The sequence below is a fragment of the Balaenoptera ricei genome, chromosome 17 (assembly GCF_028023285.1).
Source record: "Balaenoptera ricei isolate mBalRic1 chromosome 17, mBalRic1.hap2, whole genome shotgun sequence".
Taxonomy (NCBI): domain Eukaryota; kingdom Metazoa; phylum Chordata; class Mammalia; order Artiodactyla; family Balaenopteridae; genus Balaenoptera; species Balaenoptera ricei.
Window position 1 is genome coordinate 69,190,533 of NC_082655.1, and position 24,544 is coordinate 69,215,076.

Sequence of the window (24,544 nt, forward strand, 5' to 3'; positions counted from 1 at the left end):
CAGAGTTTCTGCTGAGAAATCTAGCTGTTAACCTTATGGGAATTCCCTTGTATGTTATTTGTTGTTTTTCCCTTGCTGCTTTCAATAATTTTTCTTTGTCTTTAATTTTTGCCACTTTGATTACTATGTGTCTCGGCGTGTTTCTCCTTGGGTTTATTCTGTATGGGACTCTCTGCGCTTCCTGGACTTGGGTGGCTATTTCCTTTCCCATGTTAGGGAAGTTTTCGACTATAATCTCTTCAAATATTTTCTCTGGTCCTTTCTCTCTCTCTTCTCCTTCTGGGACCCCTATAATGCGAATGTTGTTGCGTTTAATGTTGTCCCAGAGGTCTCTTAGGCTGTCTTCATTTCTTTTCATTCTTTTTTCTTTTGTCTGTTCTGCAGCAGTGAATTCCATCATTCTGTCTTCCAGGTCACTTATCCGTTCTTCTGCCTCAGTTATTCTGCTATTGATTCCTTCTAGTGTAGTTTTCATTTCAGTTATTGTATTGGTCATCTCTGTTTGTTTGTTCTTTAATTCTTCTAGGTCTTTGTTAATCATTTCTTGCATCTTCTCAATCTTTGCCTCCATTCTTATGCCGAGGTCCTGGATCATCTTCACTATCATTATTCTGAATTCTTTTTCTGGAAGGTTGCCTATCTCCACTTCATTTAGTTGTTTTTCTGGGGTTTTTTCTTGTTCCTTCATCTGGTACATAGCCCTCTGCCTTTTCATCTTCTCTGTCTTTCTGTAACTGTGGTTTTTGGTCCACAGGCTGCAGGATTATAGTTTTTCTTGCTTCTGTTGTCTGCCCTCTGGTGGTTGAGGCTATCTAAGAGGCTTGATGGGAGGCTCTGGTGGTGGGTAGAGCTGACTGTTGCTGTGGCGGTCAGAGCTCAGTAAAACCTTAATCCACTTGACTGTTGATGGGTGGGGCTGGGTTCCCTCCCTGTTGGTTGTTTTGCCTGAGGCAACCCAACACTGGAGCCTACCCGTGCTCTTTGGTGGGGTTAATGGCAGACTCTGGGAGGGCTCACACCAAGGAGAACTTCCCAGAACCTCTGCTGCCAGTGTCCTTATCCCCACGGTGAAACAGAGCCACCACTCGCCTCTGCAGGAGACCCCCCAACACCAGCAGGTAGGTCTGGTTCAGTCTCCCCCAGGGTCACTGCTCCTTCCCCTGGGTCCCGATGCACACATTACTTTGTGTGTGCCCTCCAAGAGTGGGGTCTCTGTTTCCCCCAGTCCTGTCAAAGTCCTGCAATCAATTCCCACTAGGCTTCAAAGTCTGATTCTCTAGGAATTCCTCCTCCCGTTGCCGGACCCCCAGGTTGGGAAGCCTGACGTGGGGCTCAGAACCTTCACTCCAGTGGGTGGACTTCTGTGGTATAAGTGTTCGCCAGTCTGTGAGTCACCCACCCAGCAGTTATGGGATTTGATTTTACTCTGATTGCGCCCCTCCTACCGTCTCACTGTGGCTTCTCCTCTGTCCTTGGTCGTGGGGTATCCTCCTTGGTGAAGTCCAGGGTCTTCCTGTCAATGATTGTCCAGCAGCCAGTTGTGATTCTGGTGCTCTCGCAAGAGGGAGTGAGAGCACGTCCTTCTACTCCGCCATCTTGGTTAAATCTCCCAGGACTCGACTTTAGACTTCTTAACTGATACTTCTCATCTTTTTCTCTTTCCTCAGTGCTTCGTCTAGTTTCACTTGCTCATAGGGTGCCACGTGCAGAGCCCTGGCCTCCAGAGGTTCAGACCAGAGTCCCTCTTGCGAAACGGCTGCGCCCGACACTCTATCTTGACTTTTTCCTGTGACTGCTCTACCTAACAAAGTATTTCTAAGCTGAAATTCACTGCAAATGAATTATTCAAGTGAAAAGTCTGTCTTACAAGGGAGTTTATTATTGGCATTCCATTTTAAATCTACCAATCACTTACCTGTGCCATCATCCACATTCTCCACTTCCATCACCTCTGTATTGATCCGGCCACGAAAAACGTAACGATGTCCATCGGTAGACGCTTTGCTGTTCTTCAACCGTCTTACAATTGAATGAAATCACAAAAACTTGGTTACTAAACTTAATGCAAAACAGTGTTAAAGCAATAATTCTTTGAAAAAGAGATACCAATGCAGTCAACAATGTCAAATGTTAGGCTCTTGGTAATTTTTACTTGTGTCTTCCCATTCATAACAGCACAGGTTGCTCTGTAAGATGTGACTTGTGTGCTAGTTTTTTAAATAAACTGAAGCTGTAGGCTAAGGACAACATACAGATAGGAGGGTAAATATGTACTTTTGCTCAATATATGACATCAAAGATGCCTAATCAAACTCTGACAGACACTAAAAGTTGGTTATTTACAATTTCATTTGATTTATTTTACCTTCATTTCTCATTTGTCAGTAACCAGCTGGTAATTCCTGTTTTTTCAATCCCTGGTGAAATTCAGTTAATACTTATGATCCTTCTTCAAAGAAATTTGACTGTGCTGGAGGTTATTAAGCATTATCTAGCCGTAAAATATTTCCCTATATTGTTTTTATGATATGATAACTGTATACTTGAGAGATAAGTCTCTCAATACATTTATAATCCTTCATAAAGATCTTATTTATTTTTAAAGTAGTCCAAAACATTTCAAAATTTTGTGTATGGTACCAGCCTTTAATCTTAAAACCTATGCAACACAAAGTAAAAAAAAAAAAAAAAAAAATCCAGGTTTACAGATGAACATTTGTAACAGTGAATTAGGCAGTTATGTATATTTATACTTGAATCATTAAGTATAAATGATGTATAAACATTAAGTATAAACATTCAAGTATGAGTGTTCATACTTGAACACTCAGGGATAGTGTTTTCAAAACTGGGTTTTTTAAATATATTAAATTAAAGAGGAAAGAGTCTAAGAAATAATTCAAGAAGATTAAGTAATACCTAGTCATTCAAGAGACTTCAGTTGACCTGAACTATTCAATTTGACTCATTGACAAAAGTCTGCTAACAATTGAATATACTGAAATAAATATTAATGTATTGTGTTACACAGACACACCGAGCAAAAGTTAAGATGTCAAGTACACTAGTGCAGTGTTCCCTTCCCTCCTCTCCTTTGCATTTGACACCTGCCCTGGAGTGGAAGGGGGAGTTGAAGGGAGGGGATTCTCAAGGTGCTATCATGCTCCCTGAGTTCCTTTAGAAAAGAGAGCATATTCCAGCTTACATGTCCTAAACCCTCATCAAAACCTCATAATCCTTCCTCACCACTAAACAAAACTAAATTGATTAATTAATCTGACTGACGGTCTGCCAGCCCCAGGCCTTCACCATCCTGCACACCCATGTTCATTTTGAAAGCGACCTCTAAATGTCCTTTGTAGAAAGCCTAAATAACTGCTTTAAATTAAGGATTCAGGCCAGGTAGCTATGAAAGTTGGCATCGTTGGAGGCCGAAGAGAGAAGAATGCAGAGCCGACGAACATGCAGGCAACTGCATCGTCTCTCAGGGAGGAAACAGTGTCACGGTGTCTTGCAAAAAAGAATTTCTTATAAGTTGGTACATCACACTTAAAATCAATCATATTTTTCAAAGCTTAATATCCTCAATAGCAGTTTTAGTCACAGGCAAATAATTATGACATGTTTATATATATTTTTATATATTATCATCAATATATATATGTATACACACACACACACACACACACACACTATAGAATCTATCTTTGGGTCCCATTTTCCAAAGCATTAATTTTCTTTGTGATCTTGCTGTGACCTCTGTCCAGGTTTTTTATATTTTTCTTGACCTGTAGATATTAATACTCAAAATGAAATCCCAGTAAGTGTCTGACCAGTACTGTAACACTTAGCTTAAATAAAGAGATCTTCGGTCCCTTCAGAAAATGACCCTATTGAAGTATCAAAATTGGAAAACTTTTGGTTTCAAAATAATTTTGCTCTATATTGCAGTGTTGAGTACTTGCATAACTTGATTCTGTGACTTCCCTCCTGATGAATTTTAACGGTCACCAGGATATGTGTACAGTAATGTCACAATAGCAGAAAAACTGGAAACAACCCTAGAGTCCATTGATAGGAGAATGAATAATTAAATTGTGATATATTCAACCAATGAAATCTTTTTTTTTTTTTCTTGGCCGCACTGCGCGGCATGTGGGATCTTAGCTCCCCGACCAGGGATTGACCCCATGCCCGCTGCACTGGAAGGTGGAGTCTTAACCAATGGACTGCCGGGTAAGTCCCTCAACCAATGAACTCTTATGCAGCAGTTAAAATGAATAAATTATTGCTACACACAGGGATATATAGTTTACAAACCATATTGTATACAAAATGTAAACTGCAGAAGACAATACACTGTGATACTATCTTACAAAGATCATAAACAAGCCAAAGGAAGCAATATCATGTTATATGTATCTAATATCACACAATAAATTGTTTTTAAACTAGTTTCTCCTAAAATGAATAGCATCAGAAATATCCAGAGTTGGGGTGCCTAATCCAGCACTCTGGTCTTTAAAGAATGTAGCTGTAGAACTAAAGTAAAATCACCAGTCCCTGGCTCCTATAATTACAAAATTATGGAAGTTTCAGAAAAGGTTCAGTTTACTCATATTCTCTGAAAGATCTTTAGAGCTTAGAAAGTATATGGTAACGGAGATAAAGTATTCTAAAATGAATGAAACAGATGGTATATTCACACCATTCCAGTTCTGGAAGGGAATGGACATAATAGGTTTATTTAGTGATTTCCATTTTTAATCACTATGTATTTGGTCCACGTTCACTATACATACTTTAAGGCTATTTGCTAAACAGCATGATTTTAATTTTGTAAAACTTTTCCTATTGCTTACTTTACTTAACAGTTACAGCTATGAGACCATGAAGGTTCACGTCATTTGTACACTGTTAATTTTGCAAAAGCTTTGGTCTTGGGGGCAAGCATATATATAAGGATGAGATAACTCTAATGAAGAAAAGATCTCATTCTCAAACAGATGCCTTTAATAATCGTACCTAGATGGATGTGTTAATTAATTCAATGGGGGAAATCCTTTCACCATGTATACATAAATCATCACACTGTACACTTTATCTTACAATTTTATTTGTCAATTATACCTCAGTAAAGTTGGGGAAAAAAATAATTGCACCTAAACAACTTGAATCACCTTACAATTTTTAAAAGAGTTTCATACAGGTAGAATTCACAGCCTCTTCTAGATCTTCCTAAAGCCCATTTCTACTAATCCCAATCTTGTTATCAAACACAAAAAATTTAGAAGAGCATATTACAAGAAATAAACAGGTTCATTTTCACGGACGGTAAAAAGGAATTTTTTAAAAAGCTCATTAAGATAGAGAGACAGCAATTTAATTATCTCCTGGCTCTAATCCTAACCCGTTCCCTTTCTTCAACGTGCAAGGAGAAGAAGCTAAGAGTATGTGGAAGTTTACTGATGAGGTCATGAGTTCCCGGGAACAGAGGAAAGGCTGAACCTGTGCGATGGATAAACAGTTTCTGAACTATTACCTGTCTGTATTCTTACCTGTGTTTTCTTTTGCAATACACCAAAAGGTTATCGAAAAGAAAAAACACCCGTTCTTGAATATTTCCAGAAGAAATTTTTAGTAAGACTCCACACATTAGCATTTCAGTACAGGCGTCGGTAATGTTGGACCCCTAAGTCAGGAAAAATGGAGAAAGTAATGTCTGATTACTTAACACAAACTTTCGTGTGTAATTCTTTTTTCTCCTTAAAAGTGGTTTGTTTTTATTTTAAGATGCAATATATGGACAGGATAAAAGTTCAAATAGTATAAATATTTACACACTGAACGTAGGTATCCTTCCCTCCCAGTCTCCTCCTGGTCAGTAACACTAAATACAGCTACTCTTAAGAGAGTCTATGTCTCCTTTTAGCTGTTTTATATATGTATGCATACACAGCATATATGACACATTTCACCTTTGTTCTCTAAAAAGGAGATGATTTCAAACTAACTCATAACATTAATGTCCCTAATATTCCTTTCATCCTCCTCCTTGCTTTCCCTGGTCTGGAAAAAGAGCTCCATGAACAGATAGCAAAGTACATGAAATTGTCTAAATGTTTAGCAGGTCTCAATTTATATACAGTCATCCCTTTGTATCCATGGGGGATCACTTCCAAGACCCCTGAAGATACCAAAATCTGAGGGTGCCCAAGTCGCTTAAGTAAAATGGCGTAGTGTTTGTATATAACCTATGACCCTCTTCCTGTATATTGTAAATAATCTCAAGATTACTTCTAAGACCTAATACAATGTTAATGCTATGTAAATAGTCACAAATACAATGTAAATGCTATCTAATAGTTGCTGGTGCAAGTTTTGTTTTATTTTCAATCTGAAGTTGGCTAAATCTTCAGGTGCGGAACCCGCAATACGGAGGGCCAACTGTATCTACTTCTAGGATGGAGAGGAAGAAAAAAGAAGAAATAAAAAGAAAAACATCTATGTAAAGAGAACAACATTCCATAGGACCTCTTGCCACAGGTATTAATAGTTGCATTGGCAAACTAATTAATTAAATAAACCTTTATTAAGTGCCCACTAAGGTCATATGATTAGTGACAAAACTGATGCTTAATACAAGTGCTTACCATTGGAAGTTGAAAGGAACCACAAGAGGGAAGGAGCCTGGGTGCCTGAAATATCAAAAAAGGAAAACTGGGACTTCCCTGGTGGCACAGTGGTTAAGAATCCGCCTGCCAATGCAGGGGACATGGGTTCGAGCCCTGGTCCAGGAAGATCCCACATGCCACGGAGCAACTAAGCCTGTGTGCCACAACTACTGAGCCTGCACTCTAGAGCCTGTGAGCCACGACTACTGAAGCCCGCAGGCCTAGAGCCCGTGCTCCGCAACAAGAGAAGCCACCGAGGTGAGAAGCCCGTGCACCACAATGAAGAGTAAGCCCCCACTCACTGCAACTAGAGAAAGCCCACGTGCAGCAACAAAGACCCAACGCAGCCAAAAATAAATAAATAAAAATAAATTTATTTTTTAAAAAAAGGAAAACTGCCCACTGAGCAGAACACACACATTGGGTTGTTGTGTGAGCTGATCAAAAACACCTATTTTGAGCCATTATAAATGTTGTAGTCTATTCTTTTCTACAACCTAGACTAGCATAACTAATGCCCTGAGTCACTGAGTTGGACCAAAAACAAGGAAATTTTCAGTAGAGATCTGTTAAGTGTGCTCTTCAAGAATACTTCTGTTTTAAATATAAACATGCCTGGTCTCTTTAAATCCGGGAACAAATTTCTGATTCTTTTTAAACTTAATGCATTAATTTTAATTTTTGATATTTTAAACTCAGAACATTAATGTTAATTTCATATTTTCACCATAACAATAGGTATAGTTTTTCTGATCAATTATAAAAATTTAAATTAAAAGGATAACTCATGTTAGGGGTTGGAAGATGCAAACTATTACATTTAGAATGGATAAACAACAAGGTCCTACTGTACAGCACAGGGACCTATATTCAACATCCTGTGATAAACCATAATGGCAAAGAATATAAAAAAAGACTGTCTACATGTGCATAACTGAGTCACGTTGCTGTACAGCAGAGACTGGCATAGCATTGTAAAGCAGCTATACGTCAATAAAATTATTTTTTTAATTAAAAAAATAAAGGATATTTTTTAAGAAGATAACTCATATAACTATAATAAGAAACTTCCGGGCTTCCCTGGTGGCGCAGTGGTTGAGAATCTGCCTGCTAATGCAGGGGACACGGGTTCGAGCCCTGGTCTGGGAAGATCCCACATGCCGCGGAGCAGCTGGGCCCGTGAGCCACAACTACTGAGCCTGCGCGTCTGGAGCCTGTGCTCCACAACGGGAGGGGCCGCGATAGTGAGAGGCCCGCGCACCGTGATGAAGAGTGGCCCCCGCTTGCCGCCAACTAGAGAAAGCCCTCGCACAGAAACGAAGACCCAACATAGCAATCAATCAATAAATAAATCTTTAAAAAAAAAAAAAAAAAAAGAAAAAGAAACTTCCCGAAAGGGAAGTTAATTAAGACAGTGTTACCGTGTTAATCTAAGTATCTATATTACAAACACATTAAAAAAAATTTTTTTTTAAAGATTTATTGATTGATTGATTGATTGATTGCTATGTTGGGTCTTCGTTTCTGTGCTAGGGCTTTCTCTAGTTGCGGCAAGCGGGGGCCGCTCTTCGTTGCGGTGCGCGGGCCTCTCACTATCGCGGCCTCTCTTGTTGCGGAGCACAGGCTCCAGACGCGCAGGCTCAGTAGTTGTGGCTCACGGGCCTAGTTGCTCCGTGGCATGTGGGATCTTCCCAGACCAGGGCTCGAACCCGTGTCCCCTGCATTGGCAGGCAGATTCTCAACCACTGCGCCACCAGGGAAGCCCCACATTTTAAATTTTAAATACTTCCCTCTCTTCTTTCCTTTTGTCAAAAGGGTAGATATAGAAATAGAAATGGAGACCTGTGAAACATTTACACTATTTCATATACTGTGTCACGTGATAATTAAGCAAACAATGTCATCAAATATCAATATAAATCCCAGTTTCAGTGGCAATGATTTCTAATTTATAGTGAATACCATCCTCCCTTAGAAAAAAATTAAGATACAATAGTATTAGAAATGTAAAAAATGTAAAAAAAAAGGAAACCATATTGATTTTTGCACAAGGGACCTACACAACCTTATGAAAAGTGGCTTTATTAGTAGCAGTTTTACAAAAGGTACAAAACACTTCACCTTAGACTATTCCATACAGCAGCCCATAAGTGCCAAGGCAGGAAAATAATTCATTACATTATAAAGAGTTATTGCCAATATTAGGCTAATTTTCATATTAACCAGTCTTCCAAGTAAGTCTCCCAAATTAAATATGTAGGTATTTACTTATAGATGTATTCCTAAATGAAAGAATTACTAACAATACATTTTCTGACTTGTTTGTGGTTATTATCTTTGTTAATAAATATAAGGAGAATTTAATGTGAATTTGAGCGAACTATAATGGCTAGAGGCCATTTATTCCATCCTCATATACAGCCTCCGGGGAGATACTGTCCAAGAAGAACTCATGGGGACCAATGTGTAAAATAGAAAGCAGATATATTATTCTTGACAATAACTGAAATACACGCTGAATGGTCCCATGAGTATGGCTAACACAATCTCCCTTTGTAAACTTAACCCATTTGAAAAACCAAACATCAATAGAAAGAATCTTGGCGAGGTAGATTTAAGGGGAGTTTCTGTAAGCCCTGGGCTAGGAGACTCTAACTACCACCTGGACAAGACTGTCCGAAGTCTATCTGTCTCTCTGTGTGCCTCTCCCTCCTAGACCTTTCTCTCTTTTCTCTACTTTCAATGCCAACAAGTCAAACATCTGATTGGCTCCTTTGATTCTGTAGCTATGTTCATATGCCTTCAAACCACTGTAGAAAAGGGATAATCGTGCTTAATGTATACAGTCAGAGTGAAAATTAATAAAGCAATATATGCAAAACTCCCGGCACATGCCTAACACATAGAAAGGATGCAATAAAGGCTATTACAATTATGATTACTAGCATTGAAGGTGATCTGATTCTGCAAGATTCCTTCCTTTATTTCTGATCTCTGCTGTGTTTCACTTTACGTTGATTTTATGGTTTAATTCATGAAAGACAATGTTATTTCTCAGGTTATTGAGGGTGGACACATCTTGTTGCCTCAGAGAACACCGACTCCTGCCTTGACAAAAAAAGGCCTTCCAGCTTGTATTTGGATACTTCCAGTAAAATTAAGCTCATTCCTTCATAAGATTCCATTTCTTTATTTAGTCTAATTATTAGAAAGGTTTTTCTTACTGTAGAGCCAAAATCTACCATGATTTTCACTCGCTGACTATTTTTCCTCCTAGGAGTGGGTGGACACCCTCTTTGTGAAAGGCCGACCACTATCTGAACATAGCTAACATGCTTACTTCTGCCTTCCAGGCTCTGTAACACCGTTGCCTTTTGACCATATAGCTTGATTTCAGAAACCTGGAAGATCCTGCTAGATCTCCTCTGGACCTTCTCCAGTTTGTCAGGGTTTCCCTTAACATGAACACCTCCAGAAGTGAATACAATCATTTGGATGTGAGCTGGCAAATGAAGAATACAGCAGTGATACTATTATTTCTCCAGTCCCCTACAATACATATATATTAATTTAGCATAAGGTTATATTAGCATATTTATGGCAACCTCATCCTACAATTGATTCAAAGTGCCCCTATAGTCAAAGTGCTCCCAGGTCTCTTTCCTCTAGCCTATACTTGAATAGCTTGACTTTTGATTCATTTAATCCAGATTGATATCACAGCAAGCTCTCAAAACTCTCACTAATATACAGATACATTATATTGAAGGCATCACCATAAGTTCCCATCAGCTCCTAGCTCCTGATCAAAACTCAGAATAAGATTAATTGACCTCTTCGAGGTCAACACTTCTTTCCATAAGCAACTCAAAGCATCTGCTTAATTATCAATTAATGCAATTTTATGGGGTAAGGACATCAAGCCCATATTGCCACAAATATACAAAGTATATCTTACAATACACACATAACACACACTTTACTAAATCCTACTGAGACGTTTCTATTACTGAGGTGACGTGTCTTTAATATTTAACAGCAGACTTCAACAATTAATACAGTATCACCTTTACTATCTTCTACCGTAGTAATCTACTATCATCACATGAAATATCTTCATGAATCACTTAAATAATTCCTAGGGAAATGCTTATGTACTTAAAAAAATCTGCGTCAAAACATACAGATTTGTCTAAAAACCTCATTCTAAAAGAATGTCCACTGTGTCTTTGATTTTACCATGATTCAATCTGTGTATTATTTCCACGACAATGGTGACTAAAAATCATCAAAAATTTTTGAAACACAGGTACATACATTATTATAAATATTGAAGAAAATTTGGCCAAGTGTAGATACAGTCTCTCATGTAATCACGATATGCCTCTCACTTCAAATTCATCCTATCTGCAAGCAGACACTTAATAAATGTCTGTTTTTGACTAATGTTGAGTCATATTTCTCCCTCACTTACATGATATAATCTACCTTTCTCTGTAGTGGAAAAAACAAAAACTCACAGCTTTGTCTGTGAAATGCATGAGGTTTATGATATTTTGAAAATTGTGTGCAATTTTTTTTCATTATCTAGAAATGGCAAGAGAGTTTCTGGGGTTAGGGATAAAGAAGCGAAGCTACGCAATTGAAATTGAATGACTGAAATTGAATGATTACAAACATCAGATTGCTAGGAAACAGTCAAGAGCACTAGAGTTTATCAAAATGAGCATGTCAGACAAATTAGCTAGAAAACAAAAAATGTGGAAGCAATAAAACAAGCTGGGCAGATAACTGGAAGAGAGCAAAGCCTCTAAGACAATAGTGCTCAAATTTCAGAGTTTAGAAGACACACCTGATGGGACTGTTAAAAACTTTTTGATTCCCTGGCACTATCTTCACAGATGGAAACTGAGTACATCTGGGGTAGGTCCCAGACCATTCCAGTAGATTCTGATACACTGTCGTATTCTGTCAACACTTGAAGCAACACTCCTTTGGAAGCCTGAGCTCAGGCGCTCAAGTGCACAGTATAGCAACCCTGCTAACGTGGAGATGAAGGTGAGCACAGGGCCCTGCCAGGTAGTCCCAGCTGCTTCCCAGAGCCCAGGACAGAAGAGATGTTTATCATATGTTACAGATCGCAGTTACACCTATGGTACATTTCATCATCACCGAATATTCATTAAAATCTGTATAATGTTATTTTACCTGGTTAGTATTTTATCTTCATTTTGAAAATTGATGCTAATTTTTAAATCTAGATATCTATTCTTTGGCCAATACAAATTTAGTCATTGAGCAACCATATATAATAAACACTGTGATCTAGAGGAATACTAAAGTCAGGTTTTTAATATTTCTACAATGTGCCAGGCAATGTGTTAAACATTTTCTCCTAATATAAATCTCCAGCAAGTCGGCCACTCCTAGTTCTAAAATTTTAAAAAGCGTGTTTATTTTATTAAATTAGCTTTGTAGACTGTTTCATGGGTCACTTTGTAGATGTCAGAGGCAGCAGATTATGGTATTGTGAAAAAATTGTGATCATGAAGAAAATAGTGCCCAAGAAAATAAGCTATTTTAACAGTGTAGTGATATATCATCAAACCAACATTTGAGAGGGAAGGTGTGAAAGAACTGTTTTTAAAAAATAAGAGGGCTTTGTGTAAATCATTAATTTTGAACTACCCTAAAGCCATTCCACATAATGTAACGTCTATCTGTACATATTTAATGAAGATATTTTTAAATAATGTTTTTACCCATATGATTTAGAGTCCTGCTGTCTTTTAGCAATTCCTTAAAAAATAACTAAAATAAGGTGATATCTCATTGTGGTTTTGATTTGCATTTCCCTGATGATTAGTGAGCATCTTGTTATGTGTCTGTTGCCCATCTATATGTCTTCTTTGGAAAAATGTCTATTCAGATCCTCTGCCCATTTTTAATCAGATTTTTTTGTTGTTATTGTTATTGAATTGTATGAGTTCTTATATATTTTGGATACTAACCCTTTATGGGGTATATGACTTGCAAATATCTTCTCCCATTCAGTAGGTTGCCTTTGCATTTTGTAGATGGTTTCCTTCACTGTGGAGAAGCTTTTTAGTTTGATAACTCCCATTTGTTTTTTTTGCTTTTGTTTCCCTTGCTTTTGGAGTCAGATCCAAAAAAGCATCACTAAGAATGATGTCAAGGAGCTTACTGCCTAAGTTTTCTTCCAGGAGCTTTATGTTTTCAGGTCTTACATTCAAGTTTTTAATCCATTTTGAGTAAATTTTTGTATGTCACATAAGATAATGGTCCAGTTTTCCCAGCACCATTTGTTGAAGAGATTGTCCTTTCCCCCATTGTATACTCCTGCCTCCTTTGTCATAAATTAATTGACCATCTATCTGTGGGTTTATTTCTGGGCTCTCTATTTAGATATCACCTTACACCTGTCAGGACTAGGACTATTAACAAAAAGACAAGAAATAACATGTCTTGGCAAGGATGCAGAGAAAAAGGAACCCTTGGACACTGTTAGTGGAAACGTAAATTGGTGCAGCCACTATAAAAAAACAGTATGGAGGTTCTTCAAAAAATTACAGATAGATCCACTGTATGATCCAGCAATTCCACTACTAGGTACCTAACCCAAGAAAACAAAACCACTAATTCAGAAAAGATTTAGGAACCCCTATGTTAATTGCAGCATTATATCCAATAGCCAAGATATGGAAACAACCTAAGTTTCCATCAATGGATGAAAGGATAAAGGAGATATGGTATATGTATATATAATAGAATACTACTCAGCCATAAAAAAGAGTGAAATCTTGCCATTTGCGACAACATGAATGGATGTTGGGGGGGTATTATACTAAGTGAAGTCAGTCAGAGGGAGAAAGACAGATGCCAAAGATTTCACTTATATGTGGAATCTAAAGAATAAAACAAACAAACATACAAAATAAAACAAAACCCAGACTCACAAATACAGAGAACAGATGGTGGTTGCCAGAGAGGAGGGTGGTCGCGGAGGGGGACGAAACGGGTGAAGGGGATCAAGAAGTACAAACGTGCAGTTATAAAATACATAAGTTATGGGGATGTACTGTACCACATGGGAATACAGTCAATAATATTGTATTAACTTTGTATGGTGATAGATTGTAACTAGACTTATTGTAGTGATCATTTCACAATGTATACAAACGTCAAATCACTATGTCCTACACCAGAAAGTAACATAAAATTGTATGTCAACTATATCTCCATAAAAATTTATATACAAAATGTACATAATAGATTTTTGAAAGAGCCAAAATAATATACTTTTATCATCAAGATGATTTATCATTTTTAATTGAATTGCCCTTTAGAAAGCTACATTTACCATGTAAAAATCAGAGACCGTTTGCTTGTGATGAATTACATATGTAGAATTAAATACAGCAAAACTCCAACTATGCAGGAAATTACCTGCATGGTTCTAATCCTGACTGTTTTCATTAGACCAGGAAAGGAGGGTTAACTGGTAGGTCAAGGTAAGAAGTAATCATAAATAGATAACTGTGACCAGTGGTGGGAGATGTACCCACCAGGATCCTCTCATTCCAAAAGCTTCTCTCCTTCTACCCCAAGCTGTGCAAACCTATTTATTCCTCCTCCATCACCACTGTCCAGCAGTGCTAAGGGTGAAAAGTAGTAAGGGAAACCCACCGTTAGACAGAGGAAACAGAATCTGTACTACAGAAATTTACAAAGACTTTACAAAGACTGAATTTCAAACACTTGCAGGGTGTTCAACTTTAACACAAAAAAGTGAAAAACCTCGCATGGTACATTTGTGAACCATAAACAAGAACAGGGTGCTAAAGAGGATTAGAGAACATGAAAGTAGCAGGATAATGAAACAAATATTGGACTCTGAACAGAACCACGTCAGAATCATTGGCATGAACCAAAGGCGCCGAAAACATAGTGAGAAGACAATGACAATTAATACATAACTACGAGGTAATTATATCTGCATTCAATTACCAGTCAACCAGCTATGTATCAGACACTGTCCTAGATGCTGGGGACCCATAACATGAGACATGACCCCTGCTCCCAAGAAACACATATACTAATGGAGAAACAGATATGTAAACACAGAATTAAATGCCATGTGATCACAGCTATAATTTAACATTAATAAAATGAGAGTTGGCATGAATTAACAGTGATGAATATCAGGGATGATGGCTGTGTGTGTTTATGATTATGTATGTTTATTATTAAACATTTATTCATACAGTTCATTCCATGCTGTGGTTTCAGGTTTCAATCATTTTCCAGTAATTTTCTTTGTCAAATTTATGAAGGACACCACTTAAATATCACTTCCCAATATGGTTAAGAGAGCAATCGAATGGATGGATCCAACAATGACTTCAGACATACGCACTGGGACCCAGAGGCGTCCATGTGGGCAACACACCTCACCAAGGTCCACTTCTTTTTGTGTGTGTCTCGTGTTACAAGATCCAGCAAGAAAATAATAACAATTCAGAGTCTAATTTAAGAAGCTGAATGATTTTTGAATCTATAATTTGAGGTATATAAGGGGCTGCCAATTATAAGGTCAGCATACATGAAAAATGAATTTCAAAGCATCATCACAGAATGTAAGGTGGAAGCATGATGAATTTCATAAGGCGACACATTAGATGCCAAAGCAAGCTTTCAGAAGATGATAATAGCCAAAAAAGACAATCAGAAGCATGTATGTTTATTTTCTGGCTTTTTTCTAATTTCCAATGTTCCTTCAAACATTGCAATCATGATTTAGGAAGAACTGTAATAATAGAACAAATCCCCTCCTCTCAATAAACCCAATAAAAATAATACTGCTAAACCATATCTAGACTGTTTGAAAGGGTACATCTTTTTTATGTCAACAAGTTCTCTTAATGTAAGTTGCATAAGGGTTCATGACTGACATCTTACAGCTATGAGGTGGCAAAAATCATTGTCAAATGAAACTGGTCACTAATTATCTGACCCCAGTATCAGCTCTCCCTGCTTCACACCAGGGTCTATCTAACTCATCTGGTCAACTAAATGCTGAATGTCAGTATCAGAAAAACACAGAATGACTGCAGAGAGAAACCATAATCTTGGAAAAGATAAAAGATGACAGGCCTTGGAACTTCCCCACTCACACATATACAAGGCATTGGCAGATGAAGGTCTATCAGAGCTAGACCCATTCATGATGGAAGAAAAGAAAAATGACTAGAATGACAATGAGATAGGTGTTTCATAAGAGAACAGTTTCAATCCCAAAGGAGTCTCTTGAGAAAATTAATGAAGCATTTGAATATTCTTTCAAAAAAATCTTTTTAAAATACTAGGAAAGTCAAACATGAAATGAAGAATATCATATTGTTTCATCATAGAGTCTTGTCATAAAATGTATGTCCCCACCCACCCCAAAAAAGACTAAGCATTTGATTCACTCTTTTTGAGATTCAAATTATTAACTGAAATAAAAACCTGAATTCCGTTACATATTAGATTAGCTAAAACAAACTAATAACATAACTTTTCATTTTACCAAGATAAAGTCCCAATCAAACTTTCCTCCTCTCCCACTTTTTATAAAATTTTGGTCTCCTTTCTAAGTGAATTCACTTTCAATGGTTGTCTTCCTAAACCACTTATCCTTAAATAACAAGAGCCATCTATAAATCAATTCAACCTCAAGGTAGTAGACAAATTTGTATCTACGAAATCACCTTGTAGAGAGGATAAAAAGAATCAGGTCTCATCACAACCTATGGAAGACTCACACTCATAAAATAACAAGAGAACATTACTTTGAGGTCAATACACTGTCAGACACAAACTTAATCAAATGTAAGCAGCAAAGAGATTCCAAAACCAACAAGAGGTGATTTTAAAATGGTCTTGTAGCACTGTATTTCTCCATGTAAAAAGGTAATCAAGAGGTGTCAAATTTCAATTCTGTTTCTTTTTGCTTCCTAAAACACAAAAATTATCCTGATCTTATGTCTTCCAACACTTTCATATATTAATAACTCCCACTCTTTTATTGTGATTTTTTTCCCAGATTTGAGAGATCAATTCCAAACAGGCCTATCAAGGATATAATGCTGAATAACTAAATGACATAATGTTTACTGATACTCCCTTATCAATGTTCAGTATGACGCCAAAGAATTACAGTTATCATGACAATACTATCGATCAACCCAAAAGTAGACTAAGAATGAGAATGAGAATGGTCCTGTTCTAAGAAATGAATCAGTCACTCTGATTAAACAGCTAACAAACTTCTTTCCAGGAACGTGGATCATTGCCCTACAATTACCTTCAGTAGAAGATGTGGTGGAATGTTTTAAATGTTGGATAAGATATATGACTGAGATATAATAAATAATACTAATCAAAAGCAGAACTTCAAATATGAGCAATTAAACTACAGATCTTCTGTGGTACAGTCACTATGTAAATGCTGACCAAAAGCCTAATTTCTGCTATCAACTCACTTTTTAAAGGGCAAGGAGAAAAACCAACTTCATGTAAAGAATGTGCTAAATTTGTCTCTGAGTGGATATAATATTACATGGTGGTAAGGAATATAAACTTTAGAATCAGTCTGCCTATTTTCAAATTAAACTCTGCCCTCTGTTAGTTGTAAGAACTTGGTTAAGTTATATAGCCCTCATTTTAAAAAGCTGTGTAATGGGGATTATAGTATTGGGTTGGCCAAAAAGTTAGTTCGGCTTTTTCCGTAACACCTTATGGGGAAACCCGAATGAACCTTTTGGCCAACCCAATACTTCAGCAAACTTTTAAAAGAGACTCACCAGGAGTGCCTACAATGGAGAATCAGCATTTCCCCAAAAGGAAATTGGCTGATGGACAATCAAGGGCCCCTGCCCTCCCCTGAGCAAATGTACCCATGCAAGATTAGTGGAATCTTGGATTTCGATCTTGAATCTTGAATGGAGTAATGTAAGGATGGAAAAAATGACTAGCACCTATTCATTTTAGCTGGGGCACTGATAAGACCACCAAAGAGCTTCAACTGCCTAGATACCCTTTCGAGTCTGAGAGGGTAGCTTTTCTATTGATTCCATGAGCTACTCAATATCTTTTAAATTAATTTTCCTTTTAGTTTCTGTTGTTTGGGACCATATGACCTTAAGGAACATAACCTTTTCAGTAGTTAGGTGCATAAATTAGACAAATGAAGGGGATTTCTCAAGGGTAAAATCTAACGGCTGAACCAAAGCTTTAAAATACTACCTCTTATCTGCAGAGCCTTTTACAGTGTTCAAAACACTTTCATTTATTTCACTGACCCCTGTAATAACCCAAACTGTACGTTGAAGAGATCTGGTGCTTCATCCCCATACTAAGGGTCCAGACTGGAAACCAAACTTGCACAAAAGCCAGGCTTTTTTCATTATATCATATGATTTGAGAACAATAAATTTCAATTGCTTGTTTACTTAAATTCAATATAAAGGAATGTAATGATAATTTAGCAGCACAAAATTCCAGAGAGGCAAGTTACCTGAGAGATTTTACTCCCCTTCATTTGATGAATGGGGAAATAAGACCCTAGATAATTAAGTGACATACTTGAAATAATAATCCACCAAAAGTGGAAATAATGCAAAGTCATGGTGTATCAGACTCAGATCCCTATTCAAGAGAATTTTAGTTACTGGAGCAAGAGTGTCAACTCTAAGATAGTCCTACAAGGTCTGCAGACACTCCTGGAAGGAGTTAGAGACCTGTTACCCAACATTAGCTCAAGGCTACTAACCTCCAAAACTCTTGAAGGAACTCTCTGTTCTGTGACTGTCATGCCATCAGACATTTGTCCTTGGCCTTGTCTTAACCTCACGAGAGTCACTCTGAACATACATAAAGCTGCCTGTAAGCTGAGCAATAATCCCTGTTAGCAATTCACAGAAAGCCCTAACCATTCCCACTCCCTTCCAGGGCCTGAATTCATCCTATATGACCGCATCCCTCCCTTTGATTTGTGCACCTTTGGAGTCTTACCAGATAGCAGTTCTTCCTAAACTTCCCAGAAGGGACCAGGCCTGAGTACTATAGCAGCTTTCCGCCGTCTCTCCAAGGTGGTAGACTGAGATGTCAAATCAGGTTCTTATCACAAGTTTCCAATCAACTGGCTGGGCCCTGCTCCAAGCTGCATTCCCTCAAAGTACCGAAACTCCCAAGTCACTGTATGACTGTGTCTTATGCACTCATTTTCAAATCCTACTCAAGCAGAATTTGCGTTGCCTCTCTTTTTGGAACCCGACCCTCATTTTATCTCCCCTGTGCCCACTGGAACAGTGGTCACATCAGATTTCCTCTCACCAGTCTCCTTTGTCCCCAGGCTCCATTTTTCTCTCCCACTCCAAGTGCTGTAAACCCACCAAGGCTGGTGAGGTTGAAGCACCCACCGCTACAGGCTACAAATGACATAGTATGGACGACACAGCATTCTTCCTTTGAGTAACTGGCCATGAACAGTGGAAGAAATAGCAACACTTTTTAAGGAATCTCTCATTTCTAAAGGAGACACAATTTTTAGGATATACTGATACATGAGGAGGAAACAAAATTATGACAGATTCCATTTCCCTAGAGAACCTAAAAGAGTCTTATAAAAGTTTTATTTTGGTCAAAGGCCTGGCAGAAGTCACTGACAAATCCTGCAATTTAAAACAAGTTCGGTTTTTCTTCTGATGTTTGAGTGACAACAGAATGGCAAAAGCAAACTTTCATCTATTTTTCTCAGCCCAGCAGGACAACTGCCCCCAGGAAAGGAATTATCATCATGAATCAACTGTAAAACACACAACCATTTTAATTGATTGAAATAAGTAGCATTCATGCTGAAATAAGGGGTCACCCTGAACACTTGAAATGAAAGAATATAGATGAGGAGGAAACTAAGTCAGTTAGCATTTTAAAAGATTCATGGCAAAGAATGGATAAATAGGAGCATTCCCTGGGGTCAACGTTTGAGGTTTCTTTGCAAATCTGAATGGATGTAAGGTTATATCTAAATGGAAACCAACATATTGAAGATAAGAAATGAATCAGTCAATTATATAGCCCTAAAGATAAAAGCAATCCCCTTGATTTGTGCAATACAATATTTGGTTGGACATTTTAAATCTTCTTTACACTTTAAAAATATTATCTTAATTGCTTACTTTATAACCATAAGAAATTATCCTAGTTGAAAGCTCTTGATCATCTAAATTAAGTCAATTTAAAGAAAGAATTTTAGTTTATTCTTTACATAGTGCTAAAGTAATATAGGGCTCCAATTCCATGAAATAACTGGGACACAAAATTACCATAGCTGAAAACATATTACAGATTCTGAATATAACTCTTCATTTGCTTTTTCATCATTTTAAAAAATCTTTCTTCAGCGAATCATGAAACCATAAAATTTTTCATCTTGAATGGACCTTAAAAATCATGTCATGGCCAGTTCCTTCATGTTAGAAATGAAGAAATTCAAATTTAGAGAGATGAAGTGGACTTAAAATGAAATTCATCATCAAATACCTAACTTAGAGTCTGAAAATAATAATATTACAGCACAGGATTGGAGCCTTACTCCCCTTCTTTACTCTCTCCAGGACTCAGGCTACGGTTATGTATTATTGACCAAAGTTAAGACTGGAGAAAGGTTTGTCATGATGCACAAATACTGAACTATCTAAGCTTATAACACACACAGTTTTGATTGGCTCTATCATAAAGCTTTCAGGTTGAAGTTAAGTCAATTAACTGCCCCTTTAAAGATATTTAAAAAGAGTAATGACAGCACTTTTCGGAAATTGTTACAGCCCTCTAGCATTACCTAGGAAAATGACCATTTATGGTTCCATCCAATGCCAGTAACTCTACGCACAGCATAAGACATAACAAAACTATTTTAAGCTCAATTGTTGAGTACAGCGACTGTACCTCCCAGCCTTCAATGTGAGACTGCCACTCCTCTAAAACTTCCAACTTCTCCATCTGTCTCTTGGCCTCGTTGATGTTGGAACAGACGGCTTTCATGGCTTGGAGGGCTTCCATCACTGCTGCGTAGTCACTGTGTTTCCTTGGAGTCCGCTTCAGCAACTCCTGTTTATACACAAAAAAACAAACCGCCCTTTGATCTTCAGCTTTCTGGGACAGCAGGTTCAGACTGACCAGGAAATGAAAACTGCAAAGTCCGTGAGAGCCAATTTCAGAAGTGACATCACAAACTCCACCAAATTAAGATCAAAAACAAAAGGCTGAATCAATGAATAAGCATCACCCCCTGCACACTTTGCAGTCACTTTAATTTTTCCCTCAAAATGATGTTTTTTCAAAAAACTAAATTAGACGTCTCCTTTGGAATTGTCAAATATCTCACCTACTGCATGTAATTTTTTATAAGTTTGAGTTTTGCTCCAAAAGGAGGACATCTTTATATGCTGATTTCATTTTCCTAGAGTCTTTACAAGAATAGTAAATATTTAAATGAATATGTCCTATAATTTCAAAAATAATTTAAGTTCCTTATTTTCTAATATTTTTTGAGGAAACTATAAAAATGTCATAAATAAAGCAAATTTTAAAAATAGTCTTATACTCTAGTAAAACAAACAATTTATAAATTCCACAATACCCCATCATTAAAGGAGGAATTTATGCTGTGTTCGCCAACAACTCAGGTTCATTCTCCACAATGAATGAACTTCCATACACCCTTCAACAGCTTTCTTTTTGCTTTTATTTTCTTTTAATTTTTTTTCCATTCAGGATATCAGAACTAGAGTAATCTTTAATCTTATAAAAGGTCTTGTTTAGAAGCACGAAATTAAACATCTACACCCACTGTCTAGACAGTTGTGACCACATTACTTTTAAATTAGTCATTTGTTTCTTTACTACAGTTGCCATCATCATGTAATTAACACAATTACAGAAATCCTGAGGCAAGTCTTTAAAAGAATTTTCTTAATTCTTAACATACAGTGGGAAAATATGCAGTTGTTATACTCTCTTGATGTCCTGTTATTGTTGAAAATTCTGCCATAAACTTTGACCCTGCATTCAAAATATTCACACTCTATAGAACAAGCACCAAAAGAATGCACATTACGTCACTCCCAAGATAAGGCTTAAATAGTTACGCTGGATCACAAATCCATAAAGGAGATGTGTAGGCTTCTGCAGAGACCCTCAAGTGTAGAATTATTTGTAAATTATGTGAAGTGGCGAAGGCAGCCTGCAGTCTATGTGCCCGGTGGGTATTTCTGGAGTTGAGACATGAATTTAGATAATGTGAGACAGCAGGAGAAATGACTAGTAATAATCTGTCGGTTACCTGCTATGAACCTTGTGCTGATTGGCCAACCCAATAATTCCAAGTTCCACAAATAAAACCAACGTATCTTTTCTTTAACACACAGCCTAATCCCCTAATGTTTTTCTCTGAATACATAAAACCATTGCAGATCATCCCAGAATACCAGCTCAGTTTTTCAGCCAATGGTACAACAAAGAAAACCATCAACACCAATATATCTACTACACAAGTAGTTTTCTCCTGTTTCTTTGTGAAGATAATCTTCCAAAAAAGGGAAAAGATGTCATTCCTCCACTTCTTGAAGATGCTCTGAATCGACCTCTTTCTTCCTAAGCAAGGATATGTCCATGTTCCTATCTGTGAGGTCACCTGAGGTCGTCCTTAACCAGAAAGGAGTTGATTTAGAACAACCACTTAACTTGATATATTTCTCTTAATATCACTATCCTTCTGACTCTTAAAACAAACCAACCCTCGGGATTCCAAAATCAGGACTAGGAATAAATGGATTGATGAGAACGCGTGCAAATGTGAGTCACCAAGTCAGAGGTCTGAAGGGACTCCCAGAAAGATGGGAGTCACATTTGCACCAATCCTCCCATGCCAAAGCTCTGCAGACCTGGACATCCCTGTGTGTAGAGCTTCTCTCTACATTAGCTAAGCAAGCAACTTTAACTTGTTTTTTTAATAAGAAGAAATCCTTCTCAAAGAAAATTTTCACTGAGACCTAATTTATGCAACTGACAAAACCTGTAGTGAAAAAATGCATTTTAGTTCAAATTCATAACATTTATTTCTCAAAAAGTAAATCAGTAAGAACACCAGTTAGTATGTCCATAACATTTCTGAGGTTTTTTTTAACTTAGAAGCTAAGAAGTAGTTAATATATTAATATGTTAAAAGAATCAAATACACATGAGTAATAATGGCTAACATTTATGGAGTACATACTATGCTAAATGATGTGTATAAATCAGCTCAATTAATTATTAGGTACTCCCTTATGTATATGCATACACATGTATATACACAGAGATATACATATGCATACATATATACATTCTTTTAGATATATGTTATAATTTCATCATGTCATCATCATTTCTGTTTCATAAATAAAGCCCATGACTTTAAGAGGTTAGATTACGAGCTCAGTCATGCAGCTAGTAAGCAGAATGCATAAAATTTGAACTCAGAACTCAAATGTTCAACCACCACCCCAAACTGCCTATTCAGATGCTACATTTCCAAAAAACATCCTTTCCAGAACTGCTGTTCTAATCTATTCATAGACTCTTGCAGTATAAGCAGTAATTAGTATATTATAATATGTTTCTCATAATAAAACTTTTGGTCATTGTAATGAGGCCATGGACCTACGACCGGAAGGCATTTCCTGTTTTCCAGAGGCAGTGTTGTCTTAGCACTGTCTTTCCACTTTCTATCGTTTTTTATCCCATGTGACCCACACCATTCCCTGTAATAATGATTTAAAAACCAGGCTCTGAAATTATGTAACTTAGCCTTAACTTCATTAGCATCAAGTAGTCACCAATGTTTGGGGAAATGAAAACAAAATATACCAAAAGCAAATTTACTTAAGATAAGGAACCTTGTAGACAAAGCGCTATATAAACTGGTCATAATGTACTTAATGGGATCTATCTTGAAACTAACGCATTTACGCTGAAGGAAACTCAAACAAGCGTATTTTTTACAAAGAGCACTAAAAGTCTGCTGTCCGAGGACATTTGTTTCCCACTCTCTATATAAATTACTGACAAAACTGACAAAACAGCTATTTTTCCCAATAACTATATTTGCCTTTTCTTTGGAATGTCACACTATTTAAAAGAAAAATTTTTTAAAGATCATCGGCAAAAATATGCAGGTACAAGGGAAATACAACAATGAAGTAAACACATAAAGTACCTTCAAAAGGAGAGGGTACTTGCATATTCTTTGTATTGGTGTTACTAAGTATCCTTCCAGGGGAACATCTGTGTTCTTCCGTCCTCCAAGTAGCATGCAGTTCTGGGGTGGAAATAAAGACAATTAATTATGTATATTTTTAAGCCTGAGGTGGTGAAACTTTCTTCCATCATAAACTTTTCTGCTGAAAACCTGTGAAAGCATGTCTCTATATAGCTTCTCTCTCTGAGAAAAGCACATTCAGTCACAAAGAAAGTTGACAGGAGAGAAAGGAAATACTTTTGCCTTTCAGATTAGTTAGCAACCAAAATGTGTTCTGAATCTTTATCTTGAAAATGAATTCACATATATTCACCTGAGTATGAAGTCTGAGGCAAAAGAAAGAGACAGAGATGGAGGAATGAATTAATGGATAGATGGATGAATGGATGGATGGATGGATGTACTGATGAAAGAATGTACTGACGGATGACTAAATAGATGCACACATACGTACATACATCCTGCTTATAGGGGGAGGTCATGTGGTGTTGCAGAAGATCAGGACTAA

At 37.2% G+C, this 24,544-nt stretch overlaps 1 protein-coding gene across 5 annotated transcripts in view; it reads right to left on the minus strand.

Annotated features, from left to right (window-relative positions):
* Positions 1-24,544, minus strand: part of PREX2 (phosphatidylinositol-3,4,5-trisphosphate dependent Rac exchange factor 2) — a 299,616-nt gene that overhangs the window by 187,046 nt on the left and 88,026 nt on the right. For all 5 annotated transcript variants that reach the window (XM_059902418.1, XM_059902419.1, XM_059902416.1 and 2 more), the window contains exons 5-8: positions 23,995-24,096; positions 20,685-20,846; positions 5,559-5,692; positions 1,916-2,019 (exon numbers count right to left, since the gene is read on the minus strand). In XM_059902418.1, the coding sequence (XP_059758401.1) occupies positions 1,916-2,019; positions 5,559-5,692; positions 20,685-20,846; positions 23,995-24,096 (502 nt within the window). The remainder of the gene's footprint in view (positions 1-1,915; positions 2,020-5,558; positions 5,693-20,684; positions 20,847-23,994; positions 24,097-24,544) is intronic.